The sequence below is a fragment of the Lissotriton helveticus genome, chromosome 7 (assembly GCF_964261635.1).
Source record: "Lissotriton helveticus chromosome 7, aLisHel1.1, whole genome shotgun sequence".
Lineage (NCBI taxonomy): Eukaryota > Metazoa > Chordata > Amphibia > Caudata > Salamandridae > Lissotriton > Lissotriton helveticus.
The window spans coordinates 649,173,073-649,188,290 of record NC_136068.1 but is presented as its reverse complement, the minus strand read 5'-3'; the positions used below and the strand labels follow the sequence as shown (position 1 = coordinate 649,188,290).

The following is a 15,218-nucleotide window of genomic DNA, read 5'->3' as shown; positions in this document are numbered from 1 at the left end:
TATTATTGCGGCATTACAGGCAATTATAGTAAAAAATTTAGTGCTAAAATCACACGTCGTCTGCTGGGTACTTGTAAACTACACAACTGCTTTCAACAGATTAGACAGACCTACCCTCTGGAAGAAGCTAGAGAAGTTAGGAATACCTGACAATATTTTATTGATAATTATCTCACTACATACAGCAACATGGTGCAGAGTACAAAAGGGGGGAGAAAATAAATTAACCTGATCAATAGCTACACCAAACAGATTAAAGCAAGGGTGTCTTTTGGTTCCTCTTTTATTTTCCCTCAACATAAGCGTTCCCCCGGAATGTTTTTTCTTTTTAATTAGAAATTTTCCTCCAAAAATAGCAACCAGCAATATGCACATTTTCATGTATACCGATGATGTTGTTATATTAGATCTTACTCCAATCGGCCTACAACAAAATCTAAACGTGTTATTTTGCAATACAGAAGAAAAGTTACTAATGTCAATTATTCTTAAAACAAAAGTAGCACCTTTTAGAGGAAAAAATACTTCTCTCATTTTAATTGGACACTCAGGGGAAAACTACTAGAGGTAGTTAAAGAATATTCCTATTTGGGGAGAATCTTTTCGCAAACCTTACAACACTCTGTCCATCTCCAGCATATAAGCCTCAAAGAGGAAGCCCATATTGGTGTGCTGAAGTGGCTATATTCTTCCTCTGGGCATAGACATTTTCACACTTTATTAGAGGTTTTCCGCATGAAAACAGCTCCATTCTTATCATATGCTCTAGAATATCTCCCAACTAATAACTGGCAAGCGGCAAATATAAGAGAAGGGAACCTGCTTCGTAAAATGATCAAAGTTAACCAAGCAGTTCCTGTCCAGGCTTTGCGTCTCAAGCTGTCTCTAGTCAGCTCTTATGCTATAGCTATTGTTACTTTTTTTTTTTTCGTTTTACAATTACAATTTATTAGTCTCCTTTTTTTTCATTCTAGAAAAAGAATCCCAGGATTTTGCCTCCTGTATGTTTTCGCCTAGCTTCTTCGTGGTCCATGATACCCACTGACGTTGTGAGAACAATGTATCCAAACTGACGAGATGGCAACAGATTGTTCTGCCGCTTCTCCAGATCTTTCAGTGGCACATCAAACCGTGGACTGATTACACCACACTTGTTTAGTCTGCCAGTGAGATTCACAACAATTTTCCTAGCTCGGTGATCATCAATGATTTCAAATTCACCAATGTAACCATGTTTCATCATCACAGTTAAGAATCGCATGATCACTTTGGAGCATGGCCTGATCATAACCTGGCGTTTTCCACGTTCTTCTGCATTGTTAATGCTTTTCAGAGCATCTGCAAGAACATTCATGTGCACCATGGTGCCGGTCCTGTAATATGGCGGAAAGAGAGAAGGGGAGCTATTGTTACTATAATAAGATGGGCATACAATCCCTTAAACACCAAACCATGATCACTAAGAAACATACTAAAGCTGGAGACCTTTAAAAAAGAGCTGTTGCAATATACTTTTAATAAGAATCTTATTATTGCATTAAATCTCTCATCCTGTACGATAGCTCTTTTAAAGTCTTAAATCCCCACACACCTGAAGTTATTCTCAAAAATCTCCACCCCAAGAATTAGCCAATTGAACCAGTATGCACAAAACGCAGATACCGTAGAATATAAAACTCACCAAAGATATCTACATTGTGCATTAGTCCACAGGATACGTCGCAGTACTATTTCAATGCGGATGCAGATTTGAACTGGATCAACTCTGACAACACTACAGGTTTATGGGATTTGTGTTGTCAAGGATTGCAAAATCTATTACATGGAAACTTAACCCTGATAGAGGCCAAACGTCGTCATTTAAAACCTACCTGTCTTATATACAATATACACACAGTACAAGGACTAACAATGTTTTTTGAATTACCACTTAAAGAATATGTCTGTTACAATTTGATAACATTTTTAAAGAGTTTCTTAAAAATATTTTAAAGAAGATATATTATAACTGGTTTTAAAAGAAAAATCAATATGTATTTTTATTTATTTGTTGACCCCATTAGAGGTCTAAATCTAATTAAATAAATATCTTGAAATCTTGTTAATAAAGAGCATTACAAACTGAGTTTATGTTAACATTAGATTGTGTTCACATTGTCCTTCATCTTGCCTCAACGTCATAATATACCAAGTAATGACTAACGCTGTTTTCTGTTCTAAATAAAATATCGCTAGTGTCCACATGACTAAGCAGAGAGTGTTCTCATAAACATTTTCTCACTATACTGAATCAAAGATGTCTTCAACTCGCCCTGGCTCTTGCTAAAACAATGTATCTGTTCAACTTTTCAGCTTGCACTATGAGAATGACTAAGGGTCTGATTTATTTCTCGGGGGAGGGGAATACTCCATCACAAACGTGAGGAATATCCTGTCCGTCATTGAGATCGTAATTTGGCATGGATATCTGTCATTATTGTGACAGAGTATTCCATCTGCTGAGATCTAAATAAGGCCCTTAATCTCAATGTATTACTGTGATGAGAGAATCCTCAAACGTATCCTAAAGTAAAGTGTTTCTTCCCAATTGGTGAAAATTCCTGAGAACCATGAATTCCCATAGAATGTATAAAAGTCTTTGTCTAAAGCCTTATAACAGTACATGGAGTTCTGTATTTGGAGGTATCCCCTTTCCAACCTTTAGAAGGTGAATCTTTACCAGAATTTCCTTATAAATGTAACAAGTTCTTCGTAGCTACGATTTGTATGCTTTGCTGCTAAACTCTCTTATAGCATGTTTATTGTAATTTGTCTCTTAGTTCTTTATGGGAAACTTTGAAACTGCAACCCTTGTTTGTCATTCGTAAGAGAATATTTCAGCCTATTGATGCACATTTACCTTTTTAGAAATAGTGACAGTTCCAGTTGGGGAGCACCAAAGTACGTATCAGGACTACTATGCTCCCGGTCCTAACTGTTGGCTCACCCTATGAACTAGAATTTAGGAGTAAATTGTGTGCCAACAGCAGATGGAAGGGACACCTACAACATGCTCCTTCCAAAGATCAAATTTATGTAGACACACAATCTCATTTTAAAAGTTGATCAAATGCACTGATTTCTAAAATCAGATTAGACAATTTTAAACAACACTTTAGTGCTACAAACACTGAATCTGAGTGTTTGCGACTGTAAAAATGGTTACTATATATGGTTGTTAATCTTGCCCTATTTGGAATAAATATTTCAGCATATTCTGAATTGGAAGGGGTATGAATAAGAGACTAACACTACACACAAATTTGAAATTCCTAACTTTGCCAGGAAAATCTGGCCCTGGATTGCTCAACTATCACTCCTTGAGTGTGGTCACTCACTGAGATTACACCATTGTGGGCTAATACTGAACATGTGTAAAAGATGTACGAGTACATGAGCTTTCTATAAATACCTAGCACTCAGTAATTGAATATTTGTGTATATAAGTCTGATTAAAAACACAAATAGCATAAACCTTGACAATGTTTATAACCTCTCATAACCATGCAGGTATAACTTTAGAGACCTACACTCTAATTCTACCACTGAATAATCAGGACTTACCAAGGAAGTAATGGACATTTTCACTGCAGGGACATGCTGACCACCCATGCAAGTACTACAACATGCCTTCTGCTTGATGCTGGCTACTCAAGAGATCTGCTGCTTTCATCCTGGCGTTCAGCAAAGATAAGAAACGAGAAATGTAATTTTACGATAATCATTTGGGATTTCTTCAAGTTGCTCTTTATGCATCTTGTGAAGTAATAGGCATCTTCTTGCTGAAAAAAATAATTAAAAGGAGCCAATTAGTTTCTGCAATTGAAAGGAATGTAAGAAGATTCTATCTGACCCGGGGCATATTTACAATAGAATGGCGGACCGAGGCATTGAGCTAAAATTGCTAATGACACGCTCAACCATTCTGAAAACACAGGCATGCACCGTATTTACAATGCTACAGTGCAGCCCTGCATTTTCCCTAGCTTTAAATTCAGCTGTCTAGTGCCAATGGAGGCACCCTTGCACCATAGTGCAAGGGTGCCTCAGTTGAGAGAATGAATGTTTTTGTACAGGAAGAAATACCATCCACTAATGGTGATTTGAAACTCCCATGTGTACTGCATTGTGCAGCAAACATAGAATTTGCAAATCGTCAATTTTTTAATGATTGTTTATGTGCTGGAAGGGACACCTTCCTACACATAAACAATCATTCACGGAGATTTGCTGTTTCTATGTGTGCTGCACAATGCAGCACACAGGACCAGCAAAATTGAGTAGAACGTTTCACCATGTTAAAACCAGGTTATTTTTGGTCTTAATTTTGCCGCTTCCCCATATTTAAGCGACCCTTGAAAATAGGGGGCAACGTCAAAATCAATGGGTGTTGCGGCAGAGCACCCACCGCACCACCCACTGCCCACATCTTTCACGCTAAGTGTAGCATGAAAGGGGGCCTTATTTACAAGGCGACTTTAAGTCACGTTAAGTGACTTAACACCACCATGTAAATAAGTTGAAGGGTTTATCGCCCCAGGAACGGCACACAAAGTGACGTTCCTGTGGCAATAAGCCTTTGTAAATATCCCCCCCACTTTTGAATGTTTGTTATGGTAAAGGGCGGGAGAGTGCAGTAATCTCTATTTCCCACTAGAATCTTTCATGTATGTGGCCTTTCATATCTTAGATGAATACAGGAATCGCTTCAGTTTAAGCCTTGATATACTCTCTGTTTTTTATAGAAACTGTGAACTGAAACGACAAAATGTATCGTTTGAGTTGCTTTTCTGCAAAGAGCAATATGTTCCACAATAAACACATTTACCCAACAATAGCCTTTTGCCCAAAGAGGAACAAAATATTTCTTTACAGTTTAAATCCTGGACTCATTTAATGACAATGGAATCTGGAGCATGGGGTGTTGAATTTCAGGCAAAATTAGGTATCTATACATGTCCCTTAGATATGTAGTCATGGGTTGTACTCAGGGGCGGATTGGCAAGGCGGACATTCGGGCATGGGCCGAAGGGCCGGTGCCTCAATGCCCTCTGTGGGCCGTTTTTTTCTCCCCTGTCCCAGTCCACAGAGAGTGGACTAGGAAAGGGGAGAAAAAAACGGCCCACAGAGTGCATGGAGACAAACAGAGAAAATGAAAGCAGCCTCGCTGTGCGACCAGACAGCGATTGTCAGCTGTGGCCTCTCCTTCACCCCTGCCCTGCCAAGCAATCAAGCTGAGGCTGGGCTGGGGAGGGGTGATTGTTTGCAAGAATCGGCCTCCCTGGGGGCTGTAATGTCCGGGGACTCTCGTCCCGCGGTCTAGTTGTTAGCGCACGTAGCCGTGCACATACACGGGCGTGACGTTGCACGCCGCGTAGTATAAAAATAAAGGAGGCGTGGCCCGGAGTTAGTTCGGACCACGCGGACCAAAGCACCATTATCCCGGGTCTTGTGTCACGCGCAGCGTTGCCGGCCCTGCGCCCCTAACGATGCAAGGCCCTACAATGGCGACGAGGGTCTCTCTGGACCCATGCTGAGCTCAGCCTGCCGTTTCAGTCTGCCCTACAGCGGTGCGCCATCGGGCAGATGACATTGGGGCCCCGTGTGCGGTGGGCCCGGCCTGAACCATCTGCCCCAGTTACGGATGTTGGCGCATGACGGCGCACATCGCCGGTGTCCTGAGTTGCGGCGGCCCGGCAGGGGAGAGTGGCGGAAAGAGCAAGGAGAGCTGTGAGTGTGGCGGGATGCGCAGCACTGGGTAAGGGCATAGCACGACCCGCAGCTGGCCCGAAGAAGCCCCACTCCCATTCCGCCCAGTCGGACGTGAGCCTCACCTAGGAGGGCTCCACACAACGCTGACCTGCTCCACACCCTACGCACTCCGGTGCTCCGTCAACTGAGCGAATAAGAAGGACCCCACGTGCCAAGATGGCGGCCATTCCCCCCATCGAGCCGTTTGTAGTCGATGGCGCGCCGGCTACCCTGGCGCCTCGCTGGAAGGACTGGACGGAGCGGCTGCAATTCTACTTTGAGGGTGCCAGAACAGCGAGGGAAAGGCGCAGGGCGCTTCTACTTCACTTGGGGGGGAAAGACATTCACAGAATCTATAAGACCCTGGTAGAGGCCACACCGCACACTTACGTCACACTCCTCAACGCGCTCAATGCGCATTTCGAGCCAGTGGCCAGTAAAGATTACGAGAGATTCATATTCAGACAGGCGCGTCAGGAAGCCGATGAGTCCCTAGACGCATTTCATGGCAGACTGAAAGAACTCGCCAGCACCTGTGGTTTCCGCGACGAGCAAGAGGAGATACGGGGTCAGATAATTCAGGGGTGCTACTCCTCGAACCTAAGAGTGAAGATCCTCCAAGAAGATGGGAAACCGCTGGCGGACATTCTGAAACTTGGCCGTTCCAAGGAACTATCAAAAGCGAGAGCGTCACATATGGAAGCAGCGCTCCATAGACCAGCTAAGACTGAACAGATCAACACAGCCGAACAGGTCAACGTTGTCCAGCCGAAACAACGCCAATTTGGCGGCAGAAGACCGCAAGAACGTCGGACCGACTGCGGATACTGTGGAGGGGCGCCCCATCGGGCACAAGACTGCCCGGCGTGGGGGAAGAAATGCGGATCATGTGGACGTATGAATCACTTTGCAACAGTGTGCAGGTCATCAAAGCAGAAACCTGGAGCTGTCCACACAATCAGAGGAAGCCCAGACAACGAAGATATGGATGATGACTCCAATGATTACCCAGTCCATACGTATTTGCTATCGATCAGCCACATAGGAAGAAGAGGCGCCTCCCGAAGTGCCGCATAACGATCCACAACCAAGAGGTGAGGGCCACGATCGACACCGGAGCCTCGATTGAACTCATGGCGGCGAACCTATACAACCAATTGCAGGAAAAGCCGACCCTGAAGACAGCAAAAGTCCGGGTTTTTGCCTACGGACAGAAGACTCCAATCCCGCTGATCGGATGCTTCCAAACAGAATTAAAACACCAGGAACGGAAGATCCCGACAACCGTCTACGTAACCAAAGAAGGTAGTGGCATGCTTCTCAGTGGACAGTCGGCTGAAGAACTTCACCTCATTTTGTTCGCGATGGCTGTGTTGGAAGAGGAGTTGGACACCATCCTCGAAGAATTCGAAGACACGTTCCATGGCATTGGCTGTCTAAAAGGTAGAGAGGTGTCTCTCCATATAGATCGGTCCATCCAACCGGTGGCCCTCAGGCACAGGAGAATAGCATTCCACCTGAGGAAAAAGGTGGAACAAGAACTTGAAGCCCTCGAGCGACAGGGCATCATCGAGAAGGTCAGTGGGCCTACTCCCTGGGTATCGCCAATTGTGGTGGCGCGAAAACCCAAACAGCCGGGACAGGTCCGCATCTGTGTCGACATGCGTTTACCCAATGCAGCAGTAAAGAGGGAGAGACATTTGACACCCACCATTGATGACATTTTGGGAGAATTAAACGGAGCGAAGTGGTTCTCCAAGATGGACCTCCGGTCAGGATATCATCAGCTACCCCTGCACCCGGACTCCCGGTACATAACCACTTTCTCCACCCATGTGGGTCTCAGACGGTACCGACGACTCAACTTCGGGATCTCCAGCGCGGCGGAAGTCTTCCAAAATACCATCCGGGAGGTCCTAAGCGAGCTCCCAGGAGTCCTGAACGTCAGTGACGACCTGCTCATATACGCAAATACCGTTGAAGAACACCACCAAAGGCTGAGAGGTGTGCTGCAGAGAATCAAAGATTCAGGCCTAACATTGCACCGCGAGAAGTGCCAGTTTCTCCAGAACAAGATCAGTTTTTTTGGATACACCTTCTCGGACCAAGGGATCGCCCCAGATCCTGAGAAAGTGAGAGACGTACAATCAGCACCTGCGCCGACAAACATATCGGAGATACGGAGCTTCCTCGGCATGGTCAACTTCTGCGGGAGATTCATCCCGGACTTATCCAACCTTACCAGACCCCTCCGGGAACTCACAAAGGCCAGCACCCCCTGGCAGTGGGGAGAGGAACAAGAAAAGGCGTTTCAAGACACCAAGGCAGCACTGTCGGCAGACAAAACGTTGTCATACTTCGACCCGGCAAGACCGACCAACATAGCGGTGGACGGAAGCCCCTACGGCCTAGGAGCAGTACTGACACAGCGCCAGGAAGGAGGGGACTGGATGCCCATTGCCTACGCCAGCCGGTCGCTGACCGAGACCGAACAACGCTACTCCCAGATAGAGCGGGAGGCGATTGCAATCCATTGGGCCTGCCGGCACTTTCACGTTTACGTGTATGGGCATCCATTCACCGTCTCCACAGATCACAAGCCCCTACTTCCTCTATTCAGAGGGTCAGTCTCCAAGCCACCACCCAGGATAGAGAAATGGATCCTGCAACTCCAGGAGTATGACTACCAACTAGAATTCAAACCAGGTGCGACGAACCCGGCAGACTACCTCTCGAGGCATCCCAGGGCAGCGACCAGCAGGGAAGAGGAAGATGCTGAAGAAACGGAGGAGTACGTGAAAGTGGTCCTGGAAAGATCAAGACCTCTGCCCATGAGCATGGAGATGATCATCGAAGCAACCAACGATGACGAAGTTATCCAACTAGTGGTGAACGCCTTGCAGGCCAACGACTGGAAAACCCTCCAAGAATCACTAAGCAAGAGAACACCCCAGGCAAGGAGTGCACTAGAGACTTTTCTCAAGGTAAAAGATGAACTGTCGGTGGACAGCCGAGGCTGCCTGTTGAGGGTGCCGCGGATTGTGGTGCCAACAAGCCTGACCCGACAAGCAGTTGAACAGGCACACCGGGGGCACCAAGGAATGGTAAAGACCAAGAGCAGACTCCGCGCGAAAGTGTGGTTTCCAGACAAGCAGTCCCTCGTCCCGCTGACTACGAGCGGCTGGCTTGTTTGTGATTTTTAATCCGCCTCCCAACCCGCCCTGTTGACTCCGCCCACCCCCCTCGCATCCGCCTACTTAAACGCTCCACATGCGTCAGCGCAGCGGACGAGCGCAGCGGGCGCGCCGGCTTCGCGCCGGAGTCACGCCTGAGTCCAGCCCGTCTGCGCCCGTCCGCGGCAGGCCGGGGCCAGGGGCATCTCCCTATGTCCCACCGCTGTCATATTCATCCCCCAGCCTCCTCTCCTACTGGCTCCCAGGTACCGTCAGCCCGCATGTGTTCAACCTACTGCAAAGCCTAAGTCTTTTTTCGCGTCCTCCGACTACCCCACCTACCGCCATTTCTTGTTCCCCTCCCTACCCCCCCCTGCTCCCTACCGCTACCCCCATACTCAATCCTCCCCCTGCCCCCCTCTTGCCGACCTTTAACATCGCTGCTGCACTCCTTAACACCAGATCAGCAGTCTGCCATCAGCATGAGCTATTTGATTACCTTGACACCCACAATCCAGACCTCTTGTTCTTAACAGAGACCTGGTACAAGGCTGACTCCCTACCTCACGTCTTAGCCGCACTTCCTCCCTCATATTCCATCATTCGTGCGGATCGACTTGAGGGCACTAGAGGTGGGGGAGTAGCCTTGATAGCCCATGCTGACGCTCACTTTCAGATTCTCCCCTTTCCTCCCATCCCCGAGGTTGACTGTCTGATAATTCGCGCCAGCTCTTATTCGGCCCCTTTCACTGCTGTCCTCATCTACCGTCCCCCACACGCCACTCCCTCCTTTATTTCCAGTCTCCAGGACGTTCTCGCAACACTGGTCGTTAACAACTCTTCAGTGTTGGTGTTGGGTGACTTCAATTTCTGGCCCAACGATCCCGCCGAAAGTCCCCTATCCAAAGAATTCACCGACCTTATGACCAGCCTCAACTTTATTTGCCAGGTTCACAGCCCCACTCATGTGCATGGCCATCTGCTCGACCAGGTTTGGACTTTGAATGTTCCTACTACTCCCCTTACCATTTCCCCCTGCTCCTGGTCGGACCATTTTTTAATCTCCTTTTCCCTTTCTTTGGTTCCAGCTATTAAACCCCCCCTTCCCAAGAATATCTGGGTCAGAAAATGGGGTAAGGCAGATATGTCATCTTTCTGCTCATCCTTAGTTAATTCCTGCCCCGACATTTCAGGCCTCTGTGCCAAGGCCCAACTGGCCACTATCGATGGCTGGCTGACCCAGGCAGGAGACGACTTTGCTCCCTTGAGGCGAATAACGGTTAAGCGCGCCCATGCTGCTAACCGCTGGTTCACCCCTGACCTCAAGGAGAAGAAACTGGCCGCACGCAGAGCTGAGCGCTTATGGAGAAGACAATACTGCCCTGAAAAAAAACGTATTTATCTTTCCGTGCTCAAGGCGTACAAGCAAGGCATCCTCGATGCTAAGACCCTGTTCTATTCCAACAGAATACTGGAAGCGGAATCTCAAGCTAAAGAAATCTTCGCGACAGTACACGAGCTTGCCTCATCCAATAGAACCACGGTTTCGATTCCCCCTTCCCAACTGCTCTGCGACTCACTCAACAACTTTTTTGTTGATAAGGTCGCTAAGATTAAGTCCAACATTCCTCTCCCCTCCCCTACCTTTACTAACCCCTCCCCACCCATTGTCACTTCCAAGCTCACTTCCATTCCCCCCTTGACCAAGGCTACACTTCTTCCCTTGCTCCAAAAGGTAAAGTCAGGCTCCCCCCTAGACTTTGCCCCTGCCCATATCTTGAGAGAAATCTTCTTAAACTGCCCTATTCCCCCCCTCACACTTCTGAACGACTCACTCAGTAATGGAGTGGTCCCCACCGCTCACAAACTTGCGGCTGTTATTCCTATTCTAAAAAAGCCCGGTGCTGACCCTTCATCCCCTTCCAATTACCGTCCTATCTCCCTTCTGCCCTACCTGGGCAAGGTTCTAGAAACCTACGTAACCAGCACCCTGAGCTCCCATGTGGAAACTAACCACTGCCTCTCCCCTCGGCAGGCGGGCTTTCGCCCCCTCCATTCTACGGAGAAGGTGGTGACCTCAGTGATGGACAGCCTACGCGAGGGCATTGATACCAACATCCCGCAGGCCCTCATCCTTTTAGATCTGTCCGCCGCATTTGACACGGTGGACCACTCCATCCTCCTCACCTGTGTCAGGGCGGCGGGCATAGAGGGCCTGGCCCTCGCCTGGCTGGAGTCCTTCCTGAGTGGCAGGGCTCAGGCAGTCCACCTAGCTGGTTTCACCGCTGCCCCTCGTAGGGTGGTATGCGGAGTCCCCCAAGGTTCCTCACTTTCCCCTCTTTTGTTTAATTTATACATCTATCCCCTTATCTTTATGTTACAGCAGCTCGAGGTCACGGTGTTTAATTACGCCGATGACCTCCAGCTAATTTTCAACCTCTCCCACTCCCCCTCGTCCTCCCTGAATGTCCAATCCGTCATGTCGTTCATCCAAGATTGGATGAACTGCAACCACCTCAAACTCAATCCGGACAAGACGGAGCTTGTCTTGACCGGAGGTGGTTGCAGTCCCTGGTCCTCTTCCCATTGGCCTTCTTCACTTGGTGTCCCCCCGCTCCCTGTCCCCAAAGTCAAAACTCTTGGTATTTTCCTAAACTCCTCACTCTCTGTCCACTCCCAGGTTAATTCGGTTGTTTCTTCCTGTTTTTTTTCCCTTAGAACCATTAGGAAGGTCTCTCGCTTCTTCTCTCTGCCTGCCCTAAAGATCATAGTGATGGCTATGGTGCTCTCGCGCCTTGATTATGGCAACATCATTTACAATGGCGCCCCAGCCTATGCCATCCACCGTTTGCAGCTAGTGCAGAACCAGGCTGCCCGCCTGATTCACGGCCTGCCTAAATTCCATCGAGTTACCCCTCTACTGCAGGCCCTGCACTGGCTGCCGGTGAAAGAGCGAGCCCTGTTTAAACTTGGCTGTACCACCTTTCAGGCCAAAATGGGCACTGCCCCGGAGTTCATCTGCTCCGCCATCACTTCCTATACGCCGGGAAGAGAGCTTCGATCCACCCATCTGTCCCTGCTAACTACCCCTCGTTTCAGAAAGAAAAAGGCGGGCGGAACAAAATTTGCAGTTCTTGCCCCTGTATTCTGGAACTCCCTCCCTACGAAACTCCGCATGACGCCCTCCTATACCGAGTTTCGGAAAGGTCTCAAAACTCTGCTCTTCTCCCAAGCCTATAATGTCTAGACTCCCCTTGCTCCCGTTAGCCTCCTTGCAACCCAACAGCGCCAAGAAACCGCACGGTATAAGCGCGCTATAAAAATGTTTTTAAATTCAAATTTAAATTCAAATTCAAATACATGGACGCCAGCGTAGAACGGACGGTCAAAGCGTGCCATTGGTGCCAGGCGGCAGAACAACCGGAGAACCCGGCCCCAGTCATCACGGAAGACAACCCGCGGAGACCATGGGAACAGGTCAGCGCCGATTTTGGACATCTGCCAGACGGGAGATACATGCTTGTCATCATTGATGATCTTACCAAATACCCTGAAGTGGAGATAGTGACGACACTCATGGCAAAAGAAGTCATAGCCAAATTCGAGAAGGTTATCGCCACCCACGGTATCTTCGAGCGAGTCAAGACCGACAATGGACCCCCCTTTCAGGCACAAGACTTTGCAGAATACCTCAAAGAATGGGGAATCCAACACTGGAGAGTGACCCCCGGTGGCCTCAAGCCAACGGGGAGGTCGAAAGGTTTATGCGCACTCTCAACAAAGTCATCCGGATCGCCCATGCTGAAGAAGCCCCATTGGAGAGAGCGATCTACACGTTCCTGAGAGAGTACAGATTGACTCCTCATCGCACCACTGAAGCCGCCCCCGGCCCGTCGACAATGGGAAGGATAGTCCGAGACACTATACCCACTCATCCTACCTGGACTCCAAAAAGAGCAAGCCCCCGACGGACTCTTTTCAATCGGAGGCGGTCCAATGACTACGCCAGCTTCCGACGCAGAGCCAAGGAGCCTGCCATCGGGGAAAGAGATCAAGTCTATGTGAAAGACATGTATCCCGGAAGCAAGTTCAGGCTCCCTTTTGAACCAAGACCATGGACAGTCATGCGTCGCACTGGCACCATGGTGACTGCCCAACGGGAGGGAGAAAGTGTCACGCGCAATGTATCCTTCTTCAAGAAAGCCTCCACTCCGTCAGGGGAATGCCCTAGCCGAGAACCTGGCCCGGAAGTGGGCAGCTCAGCGGGAGAAACCTCCAGTCCCCAGGAATGGGAACCGCCAGTCTCAACGGACAGCCCAACAACAAGTCCTCTCGCCACGGAGACGCCGAGAACCACCAGCCCCCACTTCGCGGCGGGCCCCCAGAGCACAGGAACGCCACAACTGGAGGCCCCCCAGAGAGTGCTATTCCGTGGAGAAGCAGCAGGTTATGGACTAAGAAGAAACCCAGCCCCGTCTTCGCAGCTGGCAGATTTTGTTATGGGCTGAGAACTGGACTCCTGTACAACTGGCTGGTAACAGGCCGGATGGCCACCATTTTGTTTTATCAGTATGATCGTGCCCAATGACTCTGAGGTGGTGTTTTTGTTGTTTGCATTCTAATAAAGGTTGAAAGGAATGTAATGTCCGGCGACTCCCGTCCCGCGGTCTAGTTGTTAGCGCACGTAGCCGTGCGCATACGCGGGCGTTACGTTGCACGCCGCGTAGTATAAAAATAAAGGAGGCGTGGCCCGGAGTTAGTTCGGACCACGCGGACCAAAGCACCAGTGTCCCGGGTCTTGTGTCACGTGCAGCGTTGCCGGCCCTGCGCCCCTAACGATGCAAGGCCCTACAGGGGCCAGGTGTTTCTCAGGCCTTTGTGCCATTTTCACCTCAGCCCCCCTTGGGCCCATGCAGCCCAGAAACGGTGTTAGTCATAACACCTCGCCCACAGCCCTTCACATTCAGGGCATAGTGGGCGAGGAAGAATAGGTCTTGCTGTGGGGGCCAGGTGATGCTTGGAATTTTTTTATTTTATTTATTTAGTTATGCGATTTTATATAGCGCAGACTTTACCCGAAGGTGTCAGAGCGCTTCACACTAGGAACAGCAATAACACATGAGGAGAAAAATTACAAGTGGACAAATTACAAAAGCAAACGTTAAGTTACATGAATCAAAAGTGACAATAGTGAGCAACCAAAATACATGAGGTAGCAATCGGTACATTACAGGAGGAAAAAGTGATATGTGTGCAGGTTACAAAAGCGTACAAAGTACAAGTAGAGGTATAATACTGCAATAAATGGCAGACACTCCAGTACAAGAACAAACGTTACGTAGGCAATGGTGGCACTTGTGCAAGTATCTAAAGCAAACAAAAGTGAGAGGTAGCATACAGTGTGATACCAGAGAAAAGTGACATGTGCACGTTACAAAAGGGTACCATACACAGGTACAAGGGTAATACTACAGTAAATGATGAACACTCAAACTGCCAGAACACACTGGGAAGGCACTTCCCATGCACCAGCTTCACCTCAGCCTCCCCCCTGGCTACCTGGCTACCTTGGATGACCCAGAAAGCTGTGTTTTGTGCTCCCCTGCCAGGACATTTTCCCGAGGCCTGGAGGGCTGATTAATTTACTAATTGCAGGGGCCTTACCTCTGTTCATGTGCTCCTGAGCTGAAGGTCTGGGGAGGGCTAAGTAGGTTAGTAATAGCAGGGGCTTTGCTGCTTTTCAGGTGCTCCTGTGCTGGAGGGCTGGAATAATTTTGTGACAGAAAGGGGCCTTGCTATTTTTTTTAGTTGCTCAGCATGTAGGCCATTGTCACCTTGGCCCTGTGTCCTGTGCAAGAACAGTATCCTCCCACTTTCATTCCTTGTCTGTGCAAATGGTGTTTCATGAAAGGGCACGCCCCTTGAATGTGGGCCACGCCCCTAAATATGGGCCACGCCCCTTGCATATGGGCCACGGCCCTTAAATATGGGCCATGCCTCTTGAATGTGGGCCACTTTTTTCATCAGTGCCCGGGCCGAATTGTGATCCCAATCCGACCCTGGTTGTACTACATTGCATGAAGCTGCCTCGACTCTGGCAGCCGCAGGTTGCCTCTGGAGAACAGTCAGCTGATGATCTTAAGATCTCAATAGATAGATGTTGAGCCCATTAAGCCAGCACCCCTTTATCAATGTCAACATACCTTCATGCTTGAAGATTTCTGCTGCAGGCTGTAGTCAGAAGGGATTGCTGTA

The 15,218-nt window shown here is 48.5% G+C and overlaps 1 protein-coding gene across 1 annotated transcript; it reads right to left on the bottom strand.

Annotated features, from left to right (window-relative positions):
- Nucleotides 1-970: 970 nt before the first annotated feature.
- LOC144766951 (small ribosomal subunit protein uS8-like) lies at nucleotides 971-1,397 on the bottom strand. The gene has a single exon (XM_078650635.1). It carries the CDS (start codon nucleotides 1,361-1,363, stop codon nucleotides 971-973), a length of 393 nt encoding a protein of 130 aa, XP_078506761.1. The 5' UTR covers nucleotides 1,364-1,397.
- Nucleotides 1,398-15,218: the final 13,821 nt, after the last annotated feature.

Coding starts and splice junctions, on each gene's coding strand:
- LOC144766951 (XM_078650635.1), bottom strand. CDS start 1,363: ATGGTGCACATGAATGTTCTTGCAGATGCTCTGAAAAGCATTAACAAT.